The 24,627-nt window shown below is 44.5% G+C and overlaps 1 protein-coding gene across 1 annotated transcript in view; it reads right to left on the bottom strand.

Annotated features, from left to right (window-relative positions):
- The window catches only part of IGF1R (insulin like growth factor 1 receptor), a 183,144-nt gene that overhangs the window by 138,720 nt on the left and 19,797 nt on the right, over positions 1-24,627 (bottom strand). Inside the window, exon 2 of the mRNA XM_081838728.1 lies at positions 22,653-23,198. Coding sequence (XP_081694854.1) covers positions 22,653-23,198 — 546 coding nt within the window. The remainder of the gene's footprint in view (positions 1-22,652; positions 23,199-24,627) is intronic.

The following is a 24,627-nucleotide window of genomic DNA, read 5'->3' as shown; positions in this document are numbered from 1 at the left end:
GCCTGCTTGGTCATGAGGGTGGTTACCTTCTTCTCCCTTGAAACGAATGTAGAGTTGAAGGAGCAAGTTAGAAGAGGAACGCTTTCCCACTTCCTCTTTCAGCTCTACCAGATGCCCAAAAATTAGATTAGTTCTACTGGATTTTCCCAGATTCCTCACTCAGAGTAGGGAGCTGCTAATACAGGGGAAAGAAGTGACCAGAGTAGGTAGTGTCTTCAGCACCGCCCAAATACACAAATGTGACCACAAACCTTAAGAAGATGGCTATAGACAAAAAGGCAGACCCCTTCCAAAGTCAAGGAAGACTTTCAGAGCAGTGTGACAGGGCCCTGGGAAACACAGATACTTAAGAACAGCATCGGGTACCTGTTTGGCCTCAAGCAAAGCTCTCTAAATCCCAGTTTCTGCTATGACGTACAGAATAGGCAAGCTTCATCTACAATAACTGCACAAGACAACACAAGAGTAGCCAGTCAGGACATAAATCAATCAATTCAGGGTGGCCGAAGTTGCAAGCAACGCCCCCCCCCCCCCAAAAAAAAACAGACTGACTTAATACATCCAAGTTCCTCCATGCACAGTGTTGAACAAGGGCCATCTGGGCTGAATGACTCGCACACTTTTCTATAGGATGACTGTTCTCTTGCATGTCACTGCTACAAAACAACTGCAAGGCAAGTAACCTACAAGTTATATGCTCTAGTTGAGATTCCTGCATTGCAGAGGGTTGGGCTAGAGGACCCTCGCGGTCCCTTCCAACTCTACAAATCTGTGAAGAAATAGAGCAGTGAGGAAACAGACTCTCCAAACCGCTAGAGATGCGCTATGAGTAATCCTAGAGATGCGCTATGAGAAACCTCAAGGTGGGCATCCACCCCTGCCTGTCTGCAACGCAAGTTGATCCCCACCCAAAAAATGTACTAGATATCCCAAAAGTCTGAGAGCAAAACAACTTCTCCATGCTTAACTATACCAGGGTTACTAGAGTTTGAATCCATGTTGCAGATTTATGAGATTTCATCAGCAGCATACAAAATTGGCTTGCTTAACTGGAGCACTCAGTCCCTGTCTAACTGGTTCCCCATTAGCCTCCGGGATTCGCCGTATAATTTTTGCACATACTACAGTGTGAGATAATAAAAAAAAGCCAAGGGTAATATTTGGTTTCGCCCATGTACTTCAAAAGTCATTCTCAAGCAGTGATATTATTTATATGCAGGAACAGAATGTGCATTAATGCAAATGGGATGCTGAACTGGATATACAGAAGAAAGCATTCCTCTTTTTCTTTGTCTGTAACAAGCGGGAAGAAGATTTGGGCGTTTGAAGCTCAAACAGAAAAACAATCCTTAAAACATGGGATGTGTCTCTTTAAATTTAGGATTTGAGGAAGTAGAGGAGAATCAGACACTGGATTCGACATATGGCTGGGGCAGAGAACAGGATGAGGCTGCATGCCTCAGTCTCCCCACATTCAATGGGCCAGCTTAGCCAGGTGAGCAGGACTGCCCACCTAGCAATCACCAGGTCTCATGTATGTCAAAGTTCAAGGGGGATCAGCTGATGGGGTGTTAAAGAGACCTTCAAATACATGCACCCAGAGCCAATCAACTGACTGGAAATGGGAACACACCTTTAACAGGGCTTGATGAAGCAATCTGCTTAGAAACTCTTAAAATTTGAGGGGTCCCCCTACTGCAGGGGGTGGGGAAGCTGTCTTAGCAAGCAGCCTCAATTGCAAATGATTCGAAACAGAGCTGCCTTGGCTGCACTCAGGATTTTTCAATGGGGGGCTCCCTAGGGCAGCTAATACCTTAGGGGTCTCTCCCATCAGTGATATCAGTTGAGTGGAATTGACAGTGTGCAAGCTCCTGATTCCAGCATCCATACCTGCCCCACACATGATTTTGTATATGGGGCAGGTGGACTTGTTTTGTGATGAATGGCCTCACAGGCCAAACTGGGCCCCATGCTAGGCCTGGTGACACCCATAGGACAAAGGTTCCCATTTATTCCTTACCTTCACATCCCACTCTGTGAGGTAGGTTAGGCTGAGAGACTGTGACTGGTCTGAGGTCTTGCAGTGAGATTCATGGCTGAATTGAGATTTGAATACTGTTCTCCCAGGTCCAAGTCCAACACTAACCATTGCACCCCACACTGGTGAAATATGACCACATATGAGATTTGGTGAGGCACCTAAGCTAAGTACACAAGCTGAAGTCTCAGGAATTCAAGCTCTCTTCTCTCCTGCACACAACTGGTCTTCCAGCCTCATCAGTTTACAAAGCAGAATTATATACCTGAAATGTTGTACAACTGCTGCTATTAACTGCCCCCACAGTGAACATTATCTACAAGCAGAACTTCAAAGTATTACTGGTAAGAGAATGAGTCAACTCCGTGGCTTGTATCAGACCCAGGCTGCATTTAACAACTTTCTGATCCTTTTTTTTTTTTTAAGAGACATCATCAATAACAAAGTTGGAAAACCTTTTACAAGTTTCACCTTCTTTTTAAATATTATTTATTTCCTTTCCACAAAATATGGAACAGCCAATGCAGATAAACCATCTCAGAGCAAAAGGGAAAAAATTATTTAAGAGAAATTAATGCTTTCTTATACAGGGACAGCAATTATACTTTTAATTTCCAGTCTTAGAAACATATCCTTGACAGTGGTATCAATTTATAACTATAAAAACAATTCAAACTATAAAAACAAGCAAAGCATAACTATTACAGCAGAAACACAATAGTACAGGTTCAACCAAAGAGGTGTGTCCCACAGAACAAAATGCCGTAACTATCAAAGGCCAGTGGAAAGAGGTTTGTCTTCTTATGGAAAGAACTATACAATGAAGAGGCACCTCTGTAAGAAGAGAGTTCCCCGGTTTAAAAGCTGGCACAGAAACACTCAAAGGTGTCTCATACAGAGTTAGAGCACTGCCAATCTAGTTCAGTATTGTCTGCATTGACTGGCAGCGCCTCTCCAGCATTTCAGGCAGGGGACATTCCCAGCCCTAAATGGTGGTGCTAGGGATTGAAACCAGTGTTAGAAATTCAGGTATATAAACTAGGCGCCAAATGGCTACTTAAACCAGGGTCACAGTTGCCAAAACAGAATGTCTAGTTGCCATTTTGGGGCCAGACGGCTCAAAAGTTGTATTTTTCAATACGGCTTTTTGGTTCCAGAAATTCGTTCTGATTGTGCAAATAATATATCATGAATATACAGGATGTGTTGCTAGCGTGTAAAAGCAAAGGACCAAGGGTCCCCAGGCATGCACCTCCAGATGGTGAAGACGTCAGGCACCACCCTGGTGCCCGGGAATCTTCACTTGGTTGCAAGTGGCTGATAGCTGGGTGCAAAATGTGCATGGCGAATTTCAAATGCTAATTGAAACAAGAACCTTTTGCATGGAAGGCAGAAGCTCCAACACTGAGCTTACGACACTTCCACAGGAAATAGCTCTCTGCTGGGCTGCCATTCCCCACACTTTTGATGGTGACAGAACTACCAAGAGCACCTCCAATTCTTTTCTTAACACCCAAGAATGTAGGCGGTACGCATACACACACATCTGATATATTCATTCTTTTTATATCAAATAGCTGCACCTATATTTATACATTTCTTGTATGTGAAACCACAACACAGTCATAGAAAACACAGCCATCTATTCCTTGGACCTAAGTCTGCCCTCTGCATTTTGATTGCATTCCAATGAAGCTTGATAAAAATCATACCATAATCTTTCCTTGTTCTGCCCCTGTTAATATTTTTTCCCTTCCTCTGCCATCTCCCTAGGCTCAATTATTCTGGCACATTATTAATAAAGTATCTAATTTTAAATATTAAAAGAATCCACACCTCTAAGGCTAGACATTCTTTTCTTACAAAATTAGTCATATGAAAGGATATTTTCCTTACAAATCAAATCCTAGGTCTGTCCAGTCTTGCAGAACCCAATTCCTAAAGGGAACTGAATTGATACCCCGGTTGACTTCACTATGGTGTATCAATGATCCCAGTTCTGACACGTGGATTCAAGAACCCTGTGATATAGGAAGCTGCCTTGGTCCTTGGTGCAAGGCCCTTGGTCTCTCTAGCTCAGAACTGTCAACAGTGACTGGTAGCAGCTCTCGAGGGTTTCAGACAAAGGTCTCTTCCAGTCCTACCTGGAGATGCCAGGGACTGGACCTCAAACCTTCTGCAGGCAAAGGGAAAGGTCGTAGCTCAGCAGAGCCCCTGATTTGCATGCAGGAGACCCCAGGTTCAATCTCCAGCATCTTCACGTAGATCTGAAAAATACTCCCTGTCTGAAACCGGGGACAGCAGCTGCAAATCAATGTCAACAATACTGAGCTAGGTGGACGAATAGTCCGATTCTGTGTTAAGGCAGCTTCGCACACTCTTGAAGCAGCTCTATCACCTAGCTACAGAGCAGCATGTAGCAGTCTGTATTTCTCATCTTTTCCTCATTTCACTGAATATCACATCACTTCCCCTCTTTTAAACATCTCTCTAGACATTCAGCCATCCACTATCTGCTGACCAACTACATGGGCTGTTAAATATGTGCATTTGTAACTATTTTTTGTGTTTCTGCCTAAAATGTTTTGATGATGCTTGGTGGGGATTTTTTGTGCTGGTTCGTTTACAAAAACTGCAAAAGTTTGGGAGAAGGAGTTCTCTACAGTCTGCCTAGTTCCTTTCTCTCCCCTACAGATCCTGCCCTGCTCTTTTTCCTGCTAGGGGATTGTCTTGCTCCCTGGAAGCATACACAAGGCCACTGAAGTGACTCAGTAGGGAACTGATTACGCTGCTGCTGCTGCTGCTGCTGCTGCTGCTGCTGCTGCTGCTGTTGTTGTTGTTGTTGTTGTTGTTGTTGTTGTTGTTGTTGTTGTTGTCGTCGTCGTCGTCGTCGTCGTCGTCGTCGTCTTCAGAATTCCACACCCATGATCTGACCCACAGAGGCCTTGCTCTCCAGCCCATTTGCCACACCCAAATCCCAGTCTGTTTAAACCATGCTGAAAACCCTGATAGGGATGGCTGAGCCCATGGGGGGGGGGGGGAGAGAGACCTTCCATTTTAGCGAAACAATCTATCTGCTCCATGTGACTCAGAGCCATGCTCGAAGAATGCATCACTGTTCAGACCAACAGTCCCAGCCTCACGCAAGAACAGCGCATTTCGTTCACACACATTCCTTAGGGATGACACATTCTTATCCAAGGGCCTCTAACGGTTGGGGCTTGTGGCTTCTTCAAACCCCCCCTCCCCACCTTAATCCACCCAGTACTAGGATGACTAAGCTGACAAAAATTCCTACCCAATTATAAACCCACTTAAAGAGAACAAGCCAACCCCCCCACCCCAAACATACATGCACCCCCCCAACCCCTTTGCCATTCTATACTGCAAGTTTCTATTCATAGAAGGAAAAAGAGGAGGGGGAGAAGTCCACCTCGAAGACCTTGCCCACATGCTGAATACGCAATGCCTTTTCTGGGCGCACGTCTTTCTGGTGCGCTTTTGGAGAACGCATCTTTTCTACCTAATCCAATTCATCTTGCCTTATTAAAAAGCCTTTTGCATTTATACACAAAGAGACACCGGCGCTTTAATGCAAGCCAGCAAATAAAAATTGAGTCAAGTTACCAACATAAACAGAGATTAAGGCACTGCCGAGAAAAGTAGAGGGGGGAGAGAGAAAAGACGAGGCATGAACACAGACATGCCGGGCGGGGGGCGGGGGATTAATCGAAACAAGAGAAATATGTCTAACTGCCCTGGAAAACCTTTTGCAAATTAAATATTCTGCAGCAAACGGGGGCAGCGGAGAATGGCTCAAACCAAAAAGGTCACTGTGCTTAGATAAAGGTTTGCTCAAGCGTTCTGCAAAAGGACAAGGTACCTGAGAAGCACACGTTGAACTTTAAGAGGAGGCCATTGTAAGCCACCAAGAACACTCCTGGGGGAGAAAACAGCACTTAAATGCATTTTCATGAGAAGGTCAAAGCCTTATTATACAAAAGGTGAGGGAGGGGCAGTCAGAGGGAAGGAGGCGGGGATGTACGAGAGATTTGCTTAGGACACTTGAACAGAGGGTCAGTTTGCAGAGTAGGACCCGGGGCTGCAGGTATTTGCATGTTAAGAATGCAGAGAACACTAGCAAACTCTTCTAGCCTAGTCTTCACCCTCTCACCCAAGAGAGTGAACATTTAAGCATATAAGTGGGACAATTTGAGAAAAGACAAGCCGCTTGCCTTTAGTTAAGTGTTCATTGGTGCAGTCACACAGGAGTTCCACCTCTGGGACCTAAATGGAGTGTCATTGTGGACTATGCCATAAGCCTAGAATTCTTACTATAACTAAAATAATTGCTGCTCCCCCCATCAGGTGATCCTCTATGCTACTTTTTACATAATTTTTAATCACCCTTGTTCAGTGTCTTAACAACTCATTCACAACTCGTTTCAGAAAGTATATTTGGGGAGAGAGTCCTTAAAGGCCTAGTTTTGCTGACTGCTTGTGTCTGTAGGGTTTTAACTGGCTGGGGGCAAAGAACGGGAATGGGGGGGCGGGCTGAGGGGGAAATGTCAAGAGTAAAGCCAGATGAATGTCATGCGTTGCAAATGTCTGCATAACAAAAAACACCACACAGGTTCCGATTAGCTAGGGATGCCATACGTTCAGAATTTCCCAGACACATCCAGGATTCGTCTGTAAAAAATGGTCGCTTGAAAATGTCTGGGGAAACCCAGTCGAACGGCAGCCCATATCGGAAGTGTGGCAAACCTAGATTAGTAATTTTTTAAAAAGCAGAATCTCTGAAATAAGAGAAGCAAGCATGATCCAAATCCTGCCTTGGAAGGAAACCATGTTTTTCTGTGAACCTGTTGTGGTTTTCCTTTTGGTGGTCCAGTTTTCTCATTGTGCAAGTGAGTTTCACATCAATATTGTTGTTGCTTTATTTTATACTCGCCCTTCACAAGCAGGTCCCAACGGCACTCTTCACACTTCTGCTTCCCAACAACTTGTATTTGGAGTGCACATACTAAGCTATCATCACTTGGACAAACTGCAAGAAAGGACAAGGACACAAGACCAGCCCAAGGGGTCCATGAAGCCCAGCATATTGGCTTCAATGAAGTCAAGCCAAATGAAGCCTATCAGGATGTCCTGAAGGCAACACAGACTTTCACTGCTTGCCCTCCGAGCATGAAAATCACAGGTACTTTGGCTTCAATTCACGGCTAATGGCCATTGGTACACCCCTGATATGGCATTCTGTCTCAGGGTTTGGAATCATGCAGAAACAACATCATGAATGTACTTATTTCTAATTTTATCTATTTTTCTCTCCCTCCCCAATCAAAAACAAACAGCTGCTGCATTTATCAGCTGTAGAATGCCCTGCACTACAGCCATTCCAACCTAGTAATTACATACATTCCCAGGGACATAATTTGCTATTATATATAGAGAGATATATAATAAATAGATCGGTCGGTGCTTTAAGTGCTGGCCAAGTAGCCACAGGCGAGAAGGAATTGCACGAAGGCAAGTGCATGAAATTCCACAAGGGGAACACTCAGTTCCCTCCTCTGCACCAAGCATAGACTGCAGTGGGTTCTTGCAGGAGCGGTGTCCTTTTGCTAGCCCCCAGCAGCAAATGGAACTGGCTGTGGCTCAGCAGTAGAGCCAGTTAGAAACTCAGATATATTAGCTAGGCGCCAAATGGCTCCTTAAACCAGGATTACAAAATGCCTAGTTGCCATTTTGGGGGCAGGTGGCTTGAAAGTCGCGTTTTTCGACTTGAAAAATCCTGAAATTTTGGTTCCTGAAATTCATTCTAATTGTGCAGATATCAATGATAGAATTCTACAAGATGTGTTGCTCGTGTGTGGAAAAAAATCAAGATCCAAGGACCCCCCCCCCCCAAGGCATGCACCACCAGATGGTGGAGACGTCAGGCATCATCCTTGTGTCTGGGCATTTTCACTTGGTTGCAAGTGGCTGATAGCCAGGTGCAAAATAAACCTGGCTCCTGGCAGATATCGAACGTTAGCTAGAGCACCCACTTTGCATCCAGCAGTTCCCGAGTTCAATTCCCAATTATCTCCAGGAAGAATCCTGTCTGAAACCCTGAAGTTAACTAACCCCCTTCTTTCCCAAACAGACTAAGCCTCTTCATGACAGGCACCAAGACTGAGCTCTGAGGTTCAGCCATCCCCAAGGGGCTAAATTATTATCACTGGCAATCACTCCCAAGAAGAATTGGATTCCTGCAGTGCAAGACCAGACACTCCAGAGAGAGGTTCAAATCATCACAATGTGCGGTATCAAAACAGCAACCAAGAATTAACAAATGAATGGGAAAACATTTTTCCTACCCCGTCAACTTTCAGATATAGTTCAACTTCCATAACTTTGTAAGAATGTAAGAAAAGCCTCTCTGGGTGAGACAAAAGGCCCATCTAATCCAGCATTTCGTTTCGCAGAGTTGCCAACCAGATGCCTATGGGAAGCCCACAAGCAGGGAATAAGCAACAGCCCCCATCAAGTCCTACAAGAGTTTAGCAACGCAGTCAGAAACAGAAGCAATGCTATCTCTCTAATGTCATTTGTGTTAGCAATGTGTAGTGTTTGGTTAAAACGGGGGTATTGGTCATGTTCATGAATTGATGTACAGTATTAACTTCTCCAGTTCTTTTTTCTTTTTTTGGGGGGGGGGGAGAGAGGAGCTGTTCTTGGCACTTACTGTTGACGGATATAAATACAAAACAGCAACTGCTGCAAGACTGCTCAGTTGGAATCTTGAAGCTCTGTAGCACTGCAAAGTGCCCATTAGTAATATTTAAACATACCACTTCACCCATCCTTAACTCGTGAAATGTTTTCCTCCAAGTTGCCAGTTTTTCCACCTTCCGGAGACTTTTTTGTTTTGCACTTAATTTTTTTTATTTGCAAATAAAAAAGATAAAAGAAGAAAAACTAATAAAAATATTATTAAAAAACACTGCCAGCTGTTTATAATAATAGTAAGAATAACAGTAATAATAGTAATAATAGTAATAATAATAATAATAATAATAATAATAATAATAATAATAATAATAATATTCCATCAGTCCTGATTTAAACATACAAATTAAAACAGGCCAGTCCACTGTTTTGTTTTAAGTGAGGTTCCGGGTCTCCACATTTCTCTGCTTGCCTAAGACCAGCTAGATTGATCTTTCTCTAACTCACCCATGTTCACCAACAAGCCATGGGCATCAACCCCACCAAACTCAGCTTGTGAGGCCTTCGACAGGCAGGCCAGGGAGAAAGACACAGAAATCCTTTGCAACCCCACTTTATGGAGCTGGGCAGGGATTACGGAGATGATGTATGTGAAGCATTTTCAAACGCTCCAAAGTGCTATCAAGAGGCTCTGCAGCATTCATTCAGGACAATTTAATCAATGACAAAGGCTAACAAAGTGTCCAGGAAGAAGGGAACACACAGGAGGCTCTTTCAGGTTCAGAATTCCAAACTTCTTTCCCACACTTGTTCAAAAGAAGCCTTTCGCTTCAAAAAGAAGAAAAACTTTTTTAAAAAAGAAAATGGGAAAAAAGAAGGGAAGTCCCCTTTTGCAACCAGCTAGCCACCACACTGTTCAGGCGCCTCTAACAGAGGGACTGACTGTGAAAGCAGATGGCCCAGTTGAGCAACAATCCACATCCTCCCCGTATAGGTTAGATTAGCAGATTTCTGAACAACAAAAAAACTACGGCTTTGCTAGTACATCCTGATACTGCATGCATTCAAATTTCAAGAATGCAATGTTGGAAGCATCGTGTTTTGAACAAATCCTTTTTTTATTGGAAAGACCAAAAATTAAAGGAGACAGAGAGGAAGCTCATGAAAAAAGAAAACAGCTACCTATTACGACAGGTGAATTAGCTGGAGGAACTGCTTGTATTTGGCCCAGTGTTCAAAATTAAGACAGCTGCCAGGTGCATTCTGCACCAGGCAATCAAACACTTGTGACCAGGATGGCACCTGACATCTCCACCATCTGAGGATCATTGGATCTGGACTGTTTTCACACACTAATACCACATCTTGTAGAAGTCTATCAGTTATATTTTATCTGCACAATCAGAATGAATTTCAGGGGGGAGGTTGCTTTTTCTGTGCAGCCTGAGCAGAAGCAGTCACCATTAAGAAAAAGAGATTGGAATAGGCCAATATAAAGATATGGTTTTCCCAGTAGTGCTTGTATGGAAGTGAGAGCTGGACCATAAAGAAGGCTGATGCTTTTGAAGAAGAATTGATGCTTTTGAATTATAGTGCTGGAGGAGACTCTTGAGAGTCCCATGGACTGTAAGAAGATCAAACCTATCCATTCTGAAGAAAATCAGCCCTGAGTGCTCACTGGAAGGACAGATCCTGAAGCTGAGGCTCCAATACTTTGACCACCTCATGAGAAGACTCCCTGGAAAAGACCCTGATGTTGGGAAAGATGGAAGGCACAAGGAGAAGGGGACAGAGGACGAGATGGTTGGACCATGTTCTCGAAGCTACGAACATGAGTTTGACCAAACTGCGGGAGGCAGTGCCTGGCGTGCTCTGGTCCATAGGGTCACGAAGAGTCAGACATGACTAAACGACTAAACAACAATATATATGTGGAGTCTCCCTGGATCAAGTGACTTTTCTTTAAGGTCTCAAAGCTCTTCACCTAGATGAGGATCATCATCTGAACTAGCCAAAGTTTAATTGAAAATCGATTAATAGTCATGCCATCATTTGAAAAATAAGACATTAAAGCCCTCTTGCCCCCAAATGGCAACTAGACTTTACATTTTGGCGACTGTAACCTTGGTTTAAGGAGCCATTTGGCGCCTAGCTTATATATCTGAGTTTCTAACACTGATTTGGCCATGATCTGCTTACCCACTTCCTCTTTCAGCTCTATGCACTTTTCAAGACTCAGGATAATTTGACTTCTATTCAGATCCCTTGGAAAAGCAAAGTGCATGTGTGAATTCTGTCTGTCTCTTGGGGTAGGGACAGATTCAGGGAAGGAAAGGGGGAAAGTGATCAGAGTGGGTGTTGTTCGTATTCACTCAAAAATCCAAATATGCCCACGGGCCTGAAAAGGCTCTTGACTCCTATGCTAGGTCAAACAAGCAGGCAATTCAAAAGACCCATTAAGTTCATTAATAACAACAAATGGATGCCAACTGCAAATACTATATTAGGCATGATCATAGGTTTTTAGCTTTTTTTTAAAAAAAAGTAAGTGCAAGTAAAACAAACATGGTAAATTAGATCACTCTCTAGGCAGGGCATCAGAAAATTTTCCAATGCAAACTACGTATTTTCCAATACAAATTAGGCCGATTTAAGTAGGAATGTTTTCCAACTCAAAATTTTCCAAGAAACCTACATCAGGGTTAAGCACTGCTGGGACGTAAAAAGCTGCCTTAAACAGAACCAGACCATTGGTCGATCTAACTCAATAGTGCTTGGTGTAGACCAAGGACGCCCAACTTCCAAGAGACTGTGATCTACTCACACGATTAAAATCTGGTAGTGATCTACCGCTGGGGGGGGGGGTTCAGGTCAAAGTTGAGCTTTTTTAAGAAAGGGAGGAAATATTCCTTAATTTAGGGGCTAAGGTCAAAAAAAAAAAAAAAAGGCACTCACCAAGAGATCGCTAATGAGACAATCAGCCTCACTGGGAAATCTCCGACTTCCGCTCTAGCAATCTAGAGGACAGGGAGAGGGGGCAGGGATGGATGGAGGGGCCAGCAATCTACCACAATCTACCAAAACCTCCCAGGGATCGATCAGGCAATCAAGATCGACCTGTTGGACGTCCCTGGTGTAGACTAAGCATTCCCAAACCGTGCACCATGGACCACCAGCGGTCTTCAAGCTCCATTCAGGGGGTTCGCAGCATGCCCACATCAAATATTCATATTGATTTTTTATTATATTTAAATTGCTTCTTTTCTTTCTTATATTGCATTTTATTGTATTGCAATTTGAATTCTACGGAATGCAAATCATAATACAATAAGATACAATATAAGCAATAAAGACACAGTTAAAAATCAGGCTGAAAAATCATGAAGCAGTCGGCCAAGACCATCAGCAATTTTCAACTGGCACATGGGGGGGGGGGAGGTTTGGGAACTAGTGGTCCACACCAATGTTTCCAAACCTGCTGCCCTCCAAACGTCGCTAGACTTCCATTATAGCCAACCATTGAGCATCTTGGCTTAGCTGCAATACAAAACAGCTGATAGGGCACCACTATGTCTGGGAAGGCTGCTCTGCACAGTGTCCATTCTCTAAGCGCAATCTCCAATATCCAGACTGAAATTCAGTTTAGAGGAAAGGCAAGGAAGAGGGGACATGATCAGCGTTCAAAACTCACATTGTTCTAGGTGCGTTTTGCGACAGGGAATTTCATTAATGCAAGCGGTTTCTGAGCTCTGGGCACAGTACTGAGCGGAAGATTTCAGATTAAAATTGCCACTGCACTGCTGGAAGAAAAGGACCTTTTTCTGCCTCCCCACTTCCAACCACTCTCTGAAGATTGGAGAAGGGACTCTCAAAAGAATATTAAGCCAGGGGGTGGGGGGAGCATGGCTTTGGGTTTTTTGCAGCCTTCAAATAAGGAATAGGCCATGAGAAAAATGAACATACTGTATTTTAGCTGCAGTTCAGTCATCTCCAGCTTTGTATTTTTGTTATAAAAAAGCATGCCTAGACTCTCCATTGTGGCGCCCATAACCTAGGTTTGAGGTGCCATTTAGCTCCTAGCTTTCATATCTCAATTTCTAACACTGGAATATGATAGAAGTTTATAAAACTATACATGGCATGGAGAAAGTGGACAGAATGAAGTTTTCCTCCCTCTCTCAAAGCCATAGAACATGCGGACATTCAAAGAAGCTGGATGTTGGAAGGTTCAGGATGGATAAAAGAAAGGACTTCTTCACACACACCATAGTTTAAACCAAGGAACTCGCTCCCAGTGGAGGCAGTGATGACTCACAACCTAGATGGCTTCAAAAGAGGATTAGACAAATTCATGGAGGAGAGGGCTCCAGTTGCTGGAGACCACTGGGAGAGTGCTCTTGTGCCTGGGTCCTGTTTGAGGACTTCCCACTGCGTCTAGTTGACCACTGTGAGAACAGGATGCTAGACTTAGATGTGACATATGCCTGCTCCAGAACGCTCTTCTTAAGAGACTCATAGAACTGTAGACTTGGAAGGATCCGTGACGGTCATCTAGTAGAACCCCCTGTGATGCAATGTGGGGCCCAAACCCACAACCCTGAGATTAAGAGTCTTGGGCTTCAAGCAGTCCCTTCCCGCAGTCATCACTTCCCTGTTCCTCAAGAGGAAGCTAAATGTTCAAACAGATGATCAAGGCTTTCGCAATGACTATTGCACCACATCTAATTTCTAGGAGAGAATTTTCTAAAGGGGTGTCCGGTGTGCATGCAGGAGCCAGGCCCTGTGACCAATAGGACTTTGCAGGACTGGGGCCTTCCTAAGTTTGTGCGGCCCCCCAGGTGAGGCCGATTGGTAACTCACAGCACCTGGTGGCAAGAGATGGGAAGGGATATAAGGTCAGCATTTCCCTTTGGCTTTTTGCCACAGCAACACGCTTCCTGCATTTGGCTTCTTGCTTCCTGATCCTTGAACCTCAGCTTCTTGACTTCTTGCTTCTTGATCCTCAAACCCTTGACTTCGTGACTCCTTGCTTCCTGAGCCTCGGACCCTTGACTTCTTGACTCCTTGCTTCCTGACCCTCGGACACTTGGCTTCCTGATTCCTGGCTTCTAGACCCCCGTTCCTGCTCCCATCCCGCCATCTTGTCCCCGGTCCTGACATCCCCTGCTGGGATTTCGATCGCCCGTGAACCGGACCGTGACAAGGGGTCTGAAGCTCCACCCCACCCTAACACTGGCCTGTCTCTGGAACCACCCATAGCTCAGGGGTAGAGCACTGGCAGATGCCAGGTATTGAACCTGGGAACTTCTGAATGCAAAGCAGGTGTTCCATCACTGAGCGATGGTTGCTGGTTTATTATTTGGTACCTTCAGCATACACAGCAGAAGAGCACAAGTTCTTACTCTGAGGAACATACAGTCCAAAACTTGGCACAGGGTGATCAAGAGAAAGGGGTAGAGAGAGCTCAGGAATGAGATATACCAAGACATTTAAGTTGCCCTTTTCTACTACAGATTTCCCCTGCATTCCACGCAGCACAAGACATACGCAAGAAGGAGCTTCTGAATAAAACAGAAGGAACCGATTCAGGGCCGAGAGGCTCCCCTCCCTTTTCCAGTCATGCCTGCATACTTTGCATAGATTCAATATTTTCTAAAGGACAAAGAACATGGTCTGACAGCCGAAGAAGGAAAGAAGAGTTTGGAGGCGCCTCATGAAGCACAAGTCTTCCTACAGGATGTAAGTCACCACTGCACTGCCAACTTCAAAACAAGGTCCACTCACTCAATTCAGCTGCATACCAGCAGAGACTGGGTCCTAGGTTTACTGTGATGTTTAAGGTAAAGGTAAAGGGACCCCTGACCATTAAGTCCAGTCGTGGCCGACTCTGGGGTTGCAGCACTCATCTCGCCTTATTGGCCGAGGGAGCCGGCATACAGCTTCCGGGTCATGTGGTCAGCATGACTAAGCTGCTTCTGGCGAACCAGAGCAGCACACAGAAACGCCGTTTACCTTCCCGCCGGAGCGGTACCTATTTATCTACTGTGATGTTTAGCTGGTGATGTATCACAATGCTGAAAACCATACCTCGTTCAGCCCTACGCACGATCAGAAACTACGTTTTCAGAGTACCTGAAGGGCAGACAGGATTCTTCCCCCAATCATGGAAAGCAGGACTAACTCATCCATGCCCCCTCCAGATGTTGTTGGACCACAACTCCCATCATCCCTTACCAATGGGCATGCCAGCTTGCAGGAGTTGAGAGTCGAAACACATCATAGGAATAATACAAATTATAGGCATTTATATTCCATTGGAGCCTTAGATACATTTTATGGACAGTGATCTTGAAGTAGTAATTAACTCGATCACTGCAGCAAAAATAGTAAGCACAAAAAAACCTGAATGGAAAGAAAAACCCTCACCTACTATCTTTGAATGAACTGATTTGATATATGGTTAAGTTAACCTACTAAGGGAGACTACAAGCTAGCCAACCTAATAAATTTAGGGAGAAAGAGGTTGTTCTCAATGTACTGGAATAACAAATGCAATAATATACAGTTATATGTTTAGTTTATTGCAAATTTTGTCACAGAGGTATTGCACAACTTGAAAATAAATAAAAGTACTTTTTTTAAAATAAAAAAGCACAAATCATCATGTAAACAGGCTTATATATGATACGATGTATGCATGTATTATACAGGTCCCAGTGAATGCAGCAAAACTCAAAACCCCAGAAAAATAAGAAAGGGGGGGAGGAGGACGTAAGGCAGATGTGGGGAACCTTGGGTCCTCCAGATGTTGCTGAACCACCACTCGCATCATTCCTGGCCATGTTTGCTGCAGCTGATGGGAGTTGTATTTCAGTAATACCTGGAAAGCAAAAGGTTCCCCAAAACTGACTCACTGGAACAGCAGCAAAGGGTCTGATGAAGCTCCCTATTATGTCTAACATGTATTCCTTAAGGGCCCAATTTGCTCCAGGGGTCAGCAGCTTCCAGTTCCTACCAAAACAGTAGATAAATCCAATTAAAGAGCAGATTAATCCTTAGAGAAGCCAAGGAGTCCTCATGTACAGTGAACTCAAGCTCAGTTTATTTAGTCTACAGGCCATAAACGTCAAATACAGTGTAGGATTAATCAAGACAATGACAGGGAAAACAACACAAAAAGTATATAGGCGCACACATAGTGCCTTTTATGAGGAGAGTATGACAAAATCTGTTAACTATCAGAAATAGTTAAAAAGCAGAATCTATGTGGAGAGGATACTTAAATTGATAATGCATAAATAAATGCACTGTATACTGAATATGAAACTTAAAAAGAATGTACCACTGGACGTTACTGTAGTTTTTGTTGTTCTTGTATTGACATGAGAACCAAGAAATATTACTGTATTTGGATTTAAGAAAAAGGAATAGTTAAAAAGCACAGACAACTTTTAACTCTGGATTCATTTCCCCTTTAATAATAGTGACCTAGTTTTGATTGCTACAGAAAGGAATCTGGCTATATTTTCTGTGATTCGGTGGTTGGCAAGTGTAGAGAAAGCAGTGCAGAGATAAAACTTAGGATAACGTAAATAAATTCTGGGCAGCATTTTAAATAAATGTTAAAATGAAAACAGTGACTGGGGAAGGGGGGGGGAGAGACCCTCAAAATACTACAATTGTTTGACTTTTTCCTTCTTCTAAGAAGATCCCATTAATGTTTTTAATGCAGTGTTGCAACATCTCTCCCTGCTCTCCAGAATTTACTCCTGATGCCAAACTTTCATCCAAAATATATCCTTAGCAAAATGCGGGGGGGGGGGGGGGAGAGGGAGAGAGAGAGAGAGAGAGAGAGAGAGAGAGAGAGAGAGAGAGAGAGAGAGAGAGAGAGAGAGACGAACAACTACTCATCCTAGCAGCTGCTGGAAAGTACCCAACCACTTCGCTTTTCCGGAAATCCGGAATGGCAACATCATTCTCCAGTTCTACTGCCAAAAGGAGATGTAAGCGAAACTACGCAGTTGGCATTCTCCCTACAGCTTGTGAAGAAAGCAAAGAGTAAATATTGCAGGATTAGCGTTGCAAATGCCTGTGGGAACTAACGTGAATACAAGTACTTAAAAGGTTAAAGGGGGGGAAGAGAAGAGAGGCACCCACGGAAACTTGAATCTTCCTCTCCCCCTCTTTTCACTTTTCTATCGCGTTTATTTATCACTATTAAAAAATGCCACAAAGTCCTGGATAGCTGGGGGGGGGGAGAGAGCAGCCCACTTCTGACATTGTTTCCATGAGAGAGTTGGGCCAAAGGAAGCGACAGCTTTTTTGCTCCTTTGTTTGTGATAGCCGGCTTCTGCTCGGCGACGAAATTAAACAAGCCAGCTTGCTCGCAAGAGAACTGAGTGTTCCCACACAGCGCTTACCCACCCACTCGATATCCTTCAGTGGAAGGTCTCAGCAAGGACAAAGGGATTCGAACACAAGCTTCCTGGAGGAACGGGGGGGGGGGGGGGAGTCCGCACCAAAACTTCCCAAGCCAGTCAGCCGAGAGCACAAATAAGGACACTTGCGACTGTGCCATTCTCCAAAAGCAGTGTATGTGTGTGTGCAAACACATACTGACAGCCACAAGCATAATTTTGTATACGTTGATGCCAGGGTTAGAAACTCATATATATAAGCTAGGTGCCAAATGCCTCCTTAAACTAAGGTTACAGTTGCCAAAATGGAATCTCTACTTGCCATTTGGGGGCAAGAGGGCTCTAAAGTCTTATTTTTCAAATGATGGAGTGACTATGGTTGATTTTCAATTAAACATCTGGCTAGTTCAGATGACAACTTTGAGCTAGGTTAAGAGCTTTGAGACCTTAAAGAAGAAACGCCAATTGATCCAGGGAGAGTCCACATTTATATTGGCCTATTCCGATCTTTTTTTCTTAATGGTGACTGCTACTACTCAGGCTGCACAGAAAAAGCAATCTGGTTCCTGAAATTCATTCTGATTGTGCAGATAACATATACCTGATAGATTTCTACGGGAGGTGGTATTAGTGTGTGAAAACAGCCCAGATCCAATGATCTTCAGATGGTGGAGATGTCAGGCGCCATCCTGGCGCCCAGGCATCTTTGCTTGGTGCTTGGCTAATTTTGAACACTGGTGTGTGGGGCCAGGAGTAAAAGTAGGTGGAGCAATGAATGGTTCATTTACTTGTGCACAGTAAGCTGGCTTCTACATGCCCTTCCAGGTCCACCATCCAGGCGAGTGAACATCATTACCAGAGTTCAAGGACACATTCCAAGAGGGCAAAAACACTGCAAGAAGGGTGTGAAGCCAAGTCAGTTAGGAGCGCGGCCTGAGGAGATGGGGTGCGGTTGGGGAGAATCCCAAGGGCCAGCTTCACTCACCAAGCCCAAGGTTCCCCATCTAGAATAATAATAAAAGGGAAGGCATGATAAGACTCTGCCCTGTGGTGCTTCCAATTAAACTGTATAGTGGTGCCCCGCAAGACGAACGCCTCGAAAGACGGAAAACCCGCTAGACGAAAGGGTTTTCCGTTTTGGAGGCGCTTCGCAAAACGAATTTCCCTATGGGCTTGCTCGCGAGTTCCTGCGGGTTTTTCCCCCTTCCCCCCCCCTTTCCTAGGCCGCTAATCAGCTGTTCCGCTGATAAGCCGCTTAACAGCTGATCGCTAAAAGCCGCTAAACCGCTAATAGCGCTAATTCGCTAAGCTGTCAATGGGCTTGCTTCGCAAGACGAAAAAACTGCTATACGAAGAGCCTCACGGAACGGATTAATTTCGTCTTGCGAGGCACCACTGTATGTGTCCTCTGGCTTTGCCACAGTTGGAGGATAAGAGGCATGTCAAAAGATGCAGAGAAGGTGGTGGCTTTTGATGAGGGCTTGAATGAAGAGGTAGACGTGGAATGGAAGCATGGAAGGGAACCAGCTGGGGTGCGATCGTGGAAAGGAATGAGCAGTGGATGGTGGTGGTAGATCTGGGGGAATCAAAAGTTCAAGTGGAAATGAAAAGCAGGCAGGAGAGTCAAGCATTTGGGAACATTCTGCTGGGTATTGCGCCCCATTCAGAAGACGAACGAGGCAAGTCCAGAATCTATCGGCCCAAGGGACACAAACCTATTAAAACCCTGGAAGGTTTTCAGACAGGGGTCCCTCCCAGCCCTACCTGTAGATGCCAGGGATTAAACCGAGTGCCTTCTGCAAGCAGCACTTGTGCTCAACCACTAAGCCACAGCCTTTTCCTACAACTTTTCAAATAACCTGAACCCAAGCCAACAAGGAAACATAGGGAGTGGCCTTACACCAGGCTGGACCATCTAGATCAGGGTTATCTACTCTGACTGGCAGCAGCTCCCCAAGATTTCGGATAGGGAGCATTCCTAGCCCTACCTGGAGATGTCAGCATCTGAAGCAAAGCTGATGTTCCACAGCTAAGCTACAACCCCTTTCCTGTCCCTCCTCTGTTAATGCTCTCCAACATCCAAGCAGGGTAAACAGGAAGCTCCCTTTTAAACAATTGAACATTTATACTTCCCTTGTTTTCCCTACTGAAAGAGCAGGCAGTTCCCCTCCAGGCATGCTGAAGGGAAAGATGATGTTTTCCTTCTTTGCAATCCAGGCTTATTATCAGTAGCCCCTGATATTGGCTCTTCAAAATTTTGGGGTGGGTTTCTTTATTTTGCAATTTTGACAATGAATTGAGAAACACACTTTGCTGTGTCCACTTTACCATAATACCTAAAACCCAATTCCCCTAAAATGAGTTGTAACTCTTTCTTAATCAGTTTATTTCACGCCTGTTGGCCCGGAATTTTCTGTCAGAAAATCTCAGCCTTGTTTTGTGCTGTTTTTAAAGCTTCTAGCCCACAATAGACTATTGACAAATGTGTCATTTCTGCTGAAACCTGGGAAACACTTCTAGCGTCTTGCCCAAACCATCCTTTGTTTGCACCTATAGAGGTGAGGACCTCCCACCAAAACCTCATGTGTGGAAGGAGGAGAAGAAAGAAACGCAAGTCTCCTGGTGTATTGGGAGTGCATTCCAGCCTCCCAGGCAAACTAGGCCGCAACTGCATTGTACATTTATAGCACCAACGGGAGCTACACGAAGGCAGCCTTACATTTTTTTAGAATATAGGAGAAATAAAATCAGTTGAAATTAACCAGCAAAAAACTTAAAATCCCTGCTGATTTGTGGGGGGGGGGGGTTTAAGTCTTCACTAAGTGCCAGACATACAACAGGGAAGGGAGGCCTGTCTGGTCTCAGGCAGGAGAGTTTCACAGAACTGGACCCACAATATTGAACACTTGAATTCTGGTGAAACAAAGCCATCCATATGAGCCATTATTTCATTTATTAAATGCTAGTACCAAGAGCACCCCAGGATAGATTTTAACAGCTGATTTCTCAGTACTGCTTGAAACCCAACAACGTGAATACTTTCCAAATGGCTGCTGGCATGGAATCAAGTCGTTTGCATCATTAGACCTGTTCAGTTGGACTCAACCAGGTAGGATGGGGCTCTTAATGTCCCATCTCCTCCCTCTCAGGAGAGAGACACAGCAATGAGCAAGTTGGACTGTACCAAGTTGCTTCGAACAAGGGGTCTCCCTCAGCCATGCATCCATCCCAAGAGGGTGTTTTTGGATTAAGCGAGCAAGGGCACACCATGTTCAAAGAAGAATTGGCTTAAAATGGGCTGGGGACTCCCCAAGTCAATCTTCCAACCACTCAACCTCAGTTCCTATGATCAGTAATACGGGGATAATACTGGCTTACCTCACAAAGTTTACTTCATGAAATGGAACGGGGAAGCCGTATTATCAACAGTGAATGGCAATAGTTTTCCAGGATTTCAGATTAGATCTCTCCCAGTCCTTCCTGGAGAGGCCAGTGATTGAATCTAGATCCTTCTGCCCAGTAGAGGCCCTATTACTGGGATATGACCCTTCTCTCTGGTTTCCAACATTTAAATACATTATGTAACTTAAAATAAATGAAGCAAAACCCAATCTACCCAAATTTCTCTCCAGAGAGAATGGATTATGTTTGCCCACATCTCATATGAGGTTGGGGGTCTTTCTCATAACAGACCCACAGAGTACAGCCTCCCAACCTAAATATTTCACTCCTACTGATAACATGCCATAAATTTCTCCTTATGTTTGGTGCTGTCCACTGATGCCAGCTGCATCTTCACTACATAATAGAGGCTGCTGCTTTAAAATAATAATCCATAGGCCCTTTCACCATTTCAAAACACACTGCTGTAGTTCCATTTGCTCAACGCCACTGGATGAATACAGGAATGGATGCACTACCCATTATCCGAGCGGCAGGCATGTTCGTCCTAGTTCCCACACGCACATCCCAAAGCAGAAAACAAAAACAAAAGTGTTTTGTTTTGCTTTTATCACAGGTGATAAGACTGCAAACAGTAGCGACAAGAACAATTTCACCTGTGCACCCAGCTGTAATGGTTACGTAAAACCACTAGGTACCACATTCAAAATCCATATATACTCCAAAAAAAAAAACCCACCTCCGTCCACAATTGCTTTGATAGACAATTGAAAGATCCATTTGAAAGCCTGAAATGGGAGAGGAGGGGTATTGTCGTTCTAAAAAAAATGCACCACATTGCACTTTTGAAGATTTGTCAGCATCATGTAGAACCCATTTCCGCAAAGTGGAGTCTCTCCTATAATGCGACTCTCTAAGAGGAGCAACAGTACAAATCAAAGGACCTGCATATTCTGCCTCCCTCTCAAATTTCAGGTAACTTTATATCTACATGCTGCACATAAACACACCTAACCGCCATCTGGTTATGTGGTTCTATGATTTTCCACACACACACACCAGGAAGCCAGTACCCAGGGTAACTTCCGTGACGTTATACATTCAGCATACAGAAGTGTTGATGCTTTTTCCAAGGCTGTCAATGTGTGGTGGTGGGATTTGCATGTTTGTGTTTTTCTCAACGCGAAGAAAATATTATCCGCACATACAAAGCTAGTCTTTATCCATATAGGATCCTGCCTACCCTCCCAGTGGGGCATGCTTTTCTTCTTGTGAAGTGTCCTGACATACTATCCTCCCCACCCCCCACCAGCTGCCCAAAGTGGTACCAGGCTATGGTTCAAGGGACACCAGAGAACGACAACTGCTGTAGCTAATCTGGTCAGCGCCTGGAAGAAGAGAACACTTGGGGAGTCTGGGTTTTATCCAATGGCATTGCTCAGAAGACACTGAGGTGTCCATCAGTGCAATTTGGAGGGAAACCATTTTCAACTATCCCCCCCCCCACCTCCTTGCACCCCCGCAAGAAATACCTTGCCCCTAAATATGCTTTCGAGTTTCCCACAACTTTCTTGAGCAGATTTAGAGAGGGCAAATGATTGAAAATTGTTTCCCTCCCCCTTCCACTGATGCTCCCTTACCATCAGCACTGGATACAACTCTGAATATCTCCATGACCTCAAATTCCATCATGAAAGCAAAGACGGGTATAAAAAGATCAGGGACTATGGCTTCCATCATCCATGGCCACTAGCCATGCTAGCTGGGGCTGATGGAAGCTGTAGTCCACAAATATCTGAACAGCCATAGGTGTCCCCACCCATGCAATAAATATATAACACCTGATCCTTCTCTGTCTTATTCTAGAATTTGGTTCAAGAAGCGGGCAAACAGAATTATCTGCCGTTTCAAGGTCAATTCTGCCCAAATCCACACTGGTTTTAAAACCATGCGCTTTCACAGACAGCTCCTGTCAACAATAACATGTCAGGTGTATGCGTTATAAGAGGTTGAGAAGAACGTTATTCCTTAATGAAATGCTTTTTAGAAGGGGGCAGAAGTTAACCACCCATGCTTACTTTTCTGGCAGTGGCCGGAAGTCCAGCAGCGATAGCTGTATTCGTTGTTAATGGATGTCTTCTCACAAAGCGGCTTCTCCTCGGCTGTCCCCGGACACAAGTCCCCGCACTCCTTTGGCGGTTTATTCCCCACGATGTAGTTGTTGGAAACAGCATCCAAGATCAGAGACCAGTCCAAGGTAGAGAGGTAACACAGGTCAGAATTCTTTTCGATCCGGATGGCCCCCCGGGTGATGTTCCTCAGGTTGTACAGTCCAATTTCCTTGAGGTTAGTCATCTCAAAGATGACCAATGCGTAGTTGTAGAAAAGGTTCTTGCCGCGGATGACTGTGAGGTTGGGGAAGAGGTCTTTGAGGGTCTCCAAGCCCGCCACACGGAACAGCAGCAGATAGTCTGTGATCATTGTGAGTTTCGGGAAGCGGTAGTGACTGAAGTCCTCGGCTTGGCTGATCAACAAAATCCGGAGGTACCCTTCAATCACCGTACAGTCGTCCAGCTGCTTGAACTGCTCCACATTGTTACGAATGTCGATGTTTGGCCCACAAACTGGAAGGCAAACGAACAGGGGTGGGGAGAAGAACAGAAAGAACAGGATTAAAAAACAATACATGGACTCATCTTTAAAGAAACGCTTAAGGTTATAAACAAAATTAAATAAAACAGTTCTGCAGTTTAGAAACGCTCAGGCCACATTTACACCATACATTTGAGTGGCTATCATACTACCTTAAACAGCCACGGTTTCCCCCAAGGATTCTGGGAGTTGTGGTTTGTTCATGGTGCTGAGAGTAGTTAGGAGGCCCCTGTTCCCCACACAAAACTACAATTCTCCATGTGAAGAGGGACGGAGCATTAAACTGCTCTGAAATTTGTAGCTCTAGGAGAGGAAAAGTGGTCTCTGAGTAACTCTCAGCACTCTTAAACTACCACCCCCAAAATTCTTTGGGGGAAACCAGGAGTGGTATGATATTGCTTTAAATATATGGCGTGGATACATACCCTGACAGAATATCATGGGTTCCAATACAAAGCATCAGAGACCATTCTTCCCCTCTGTCACGCTAACCTATTATGAGTCCTGTAAGTACAGTCTCATTAAGCTATTAAAGTTCTTTGAGAATGTCAACAAGAGGAGATCCAGTAGCCACAGTGTACTTGGACTTCCTAAAAACTTTCAACAAAGTACCTCACCAAAAACTCATGAGTAAGCTTATTCATGAAATAAGAGGAGAAGGCCTGGCGAAGCAGCAGGAAGCTGAAAGCAGGAATAAATGGGCAGTTCTCCCAAGGGAGGGAATCCCACGCCGCCGCGGATCTGTACTGGACCAAAGCTTTTTAAATTCCTCATAAAGAATCTGGAGTTAGGGGTGAGCAGTAAGGTGGCCGTGTCTGCTGATGTTACTAAATAGTTTCAGGCTCAAAGCAAAAAAGAAAAAGAAAAAAAGGATCGTGAAGAGCTCCAAAAGTACTTTCCCCAAGTGAATGAATATAATGGCAAATGCAATTCAAAATAAGACAGTTTATTTGTGAAAGCCACCTTACTTTCAGAGATAATCTCATGGAGTTTGATGGGGCAATGACTGACCAGGAGTGAGTGACCAGGGGTCATAGTGGATAGCTCAATGAAGCTGTTCACCTAGCATGCAGCTTCCATGAAAAAGGCAAATTCCATGCTAGGGATCATTAGGGAAGGAGTCGAAAATCAAACTGCTGATATTGTAATGCTGCTATATAGAATGTTTTTACTAGGGGTGGGGGAGAGGGACTAGAGCTTTGTCCTCAACATTGCAATTAAGCCCACTAAAGTTACTATCCTGCTGAGGGCTGGGAGAGGAAGGAATGAGAGATCTATCCCTCTTGCAGCACACAGCTCCAATTCTGGGCACAGAAGCAGCAAGCCATTTGGTTTCTATGCTAGGCACAGCCTGCTAGACAGATCGTACGCAGGTGAGCAAGCAGGTTGGTGGAAGAAGGA

The sequence above is a fragment of the Podarcis erhardii genome, assembly GCF_964252035.2.
Source record: "Podarcis erhardii genome assembly, chromosome: 14".
NCBI lineage: Eukaryota > Metazoa > Chordata > Lepidosauria > Squamata > Lacertidae > Podarcis > Podarcis erhardii.
Note: the sequence above shows the minus strand (reverse complement) of the source record. Positions and strands in the feature narration are given on the sequence as shown.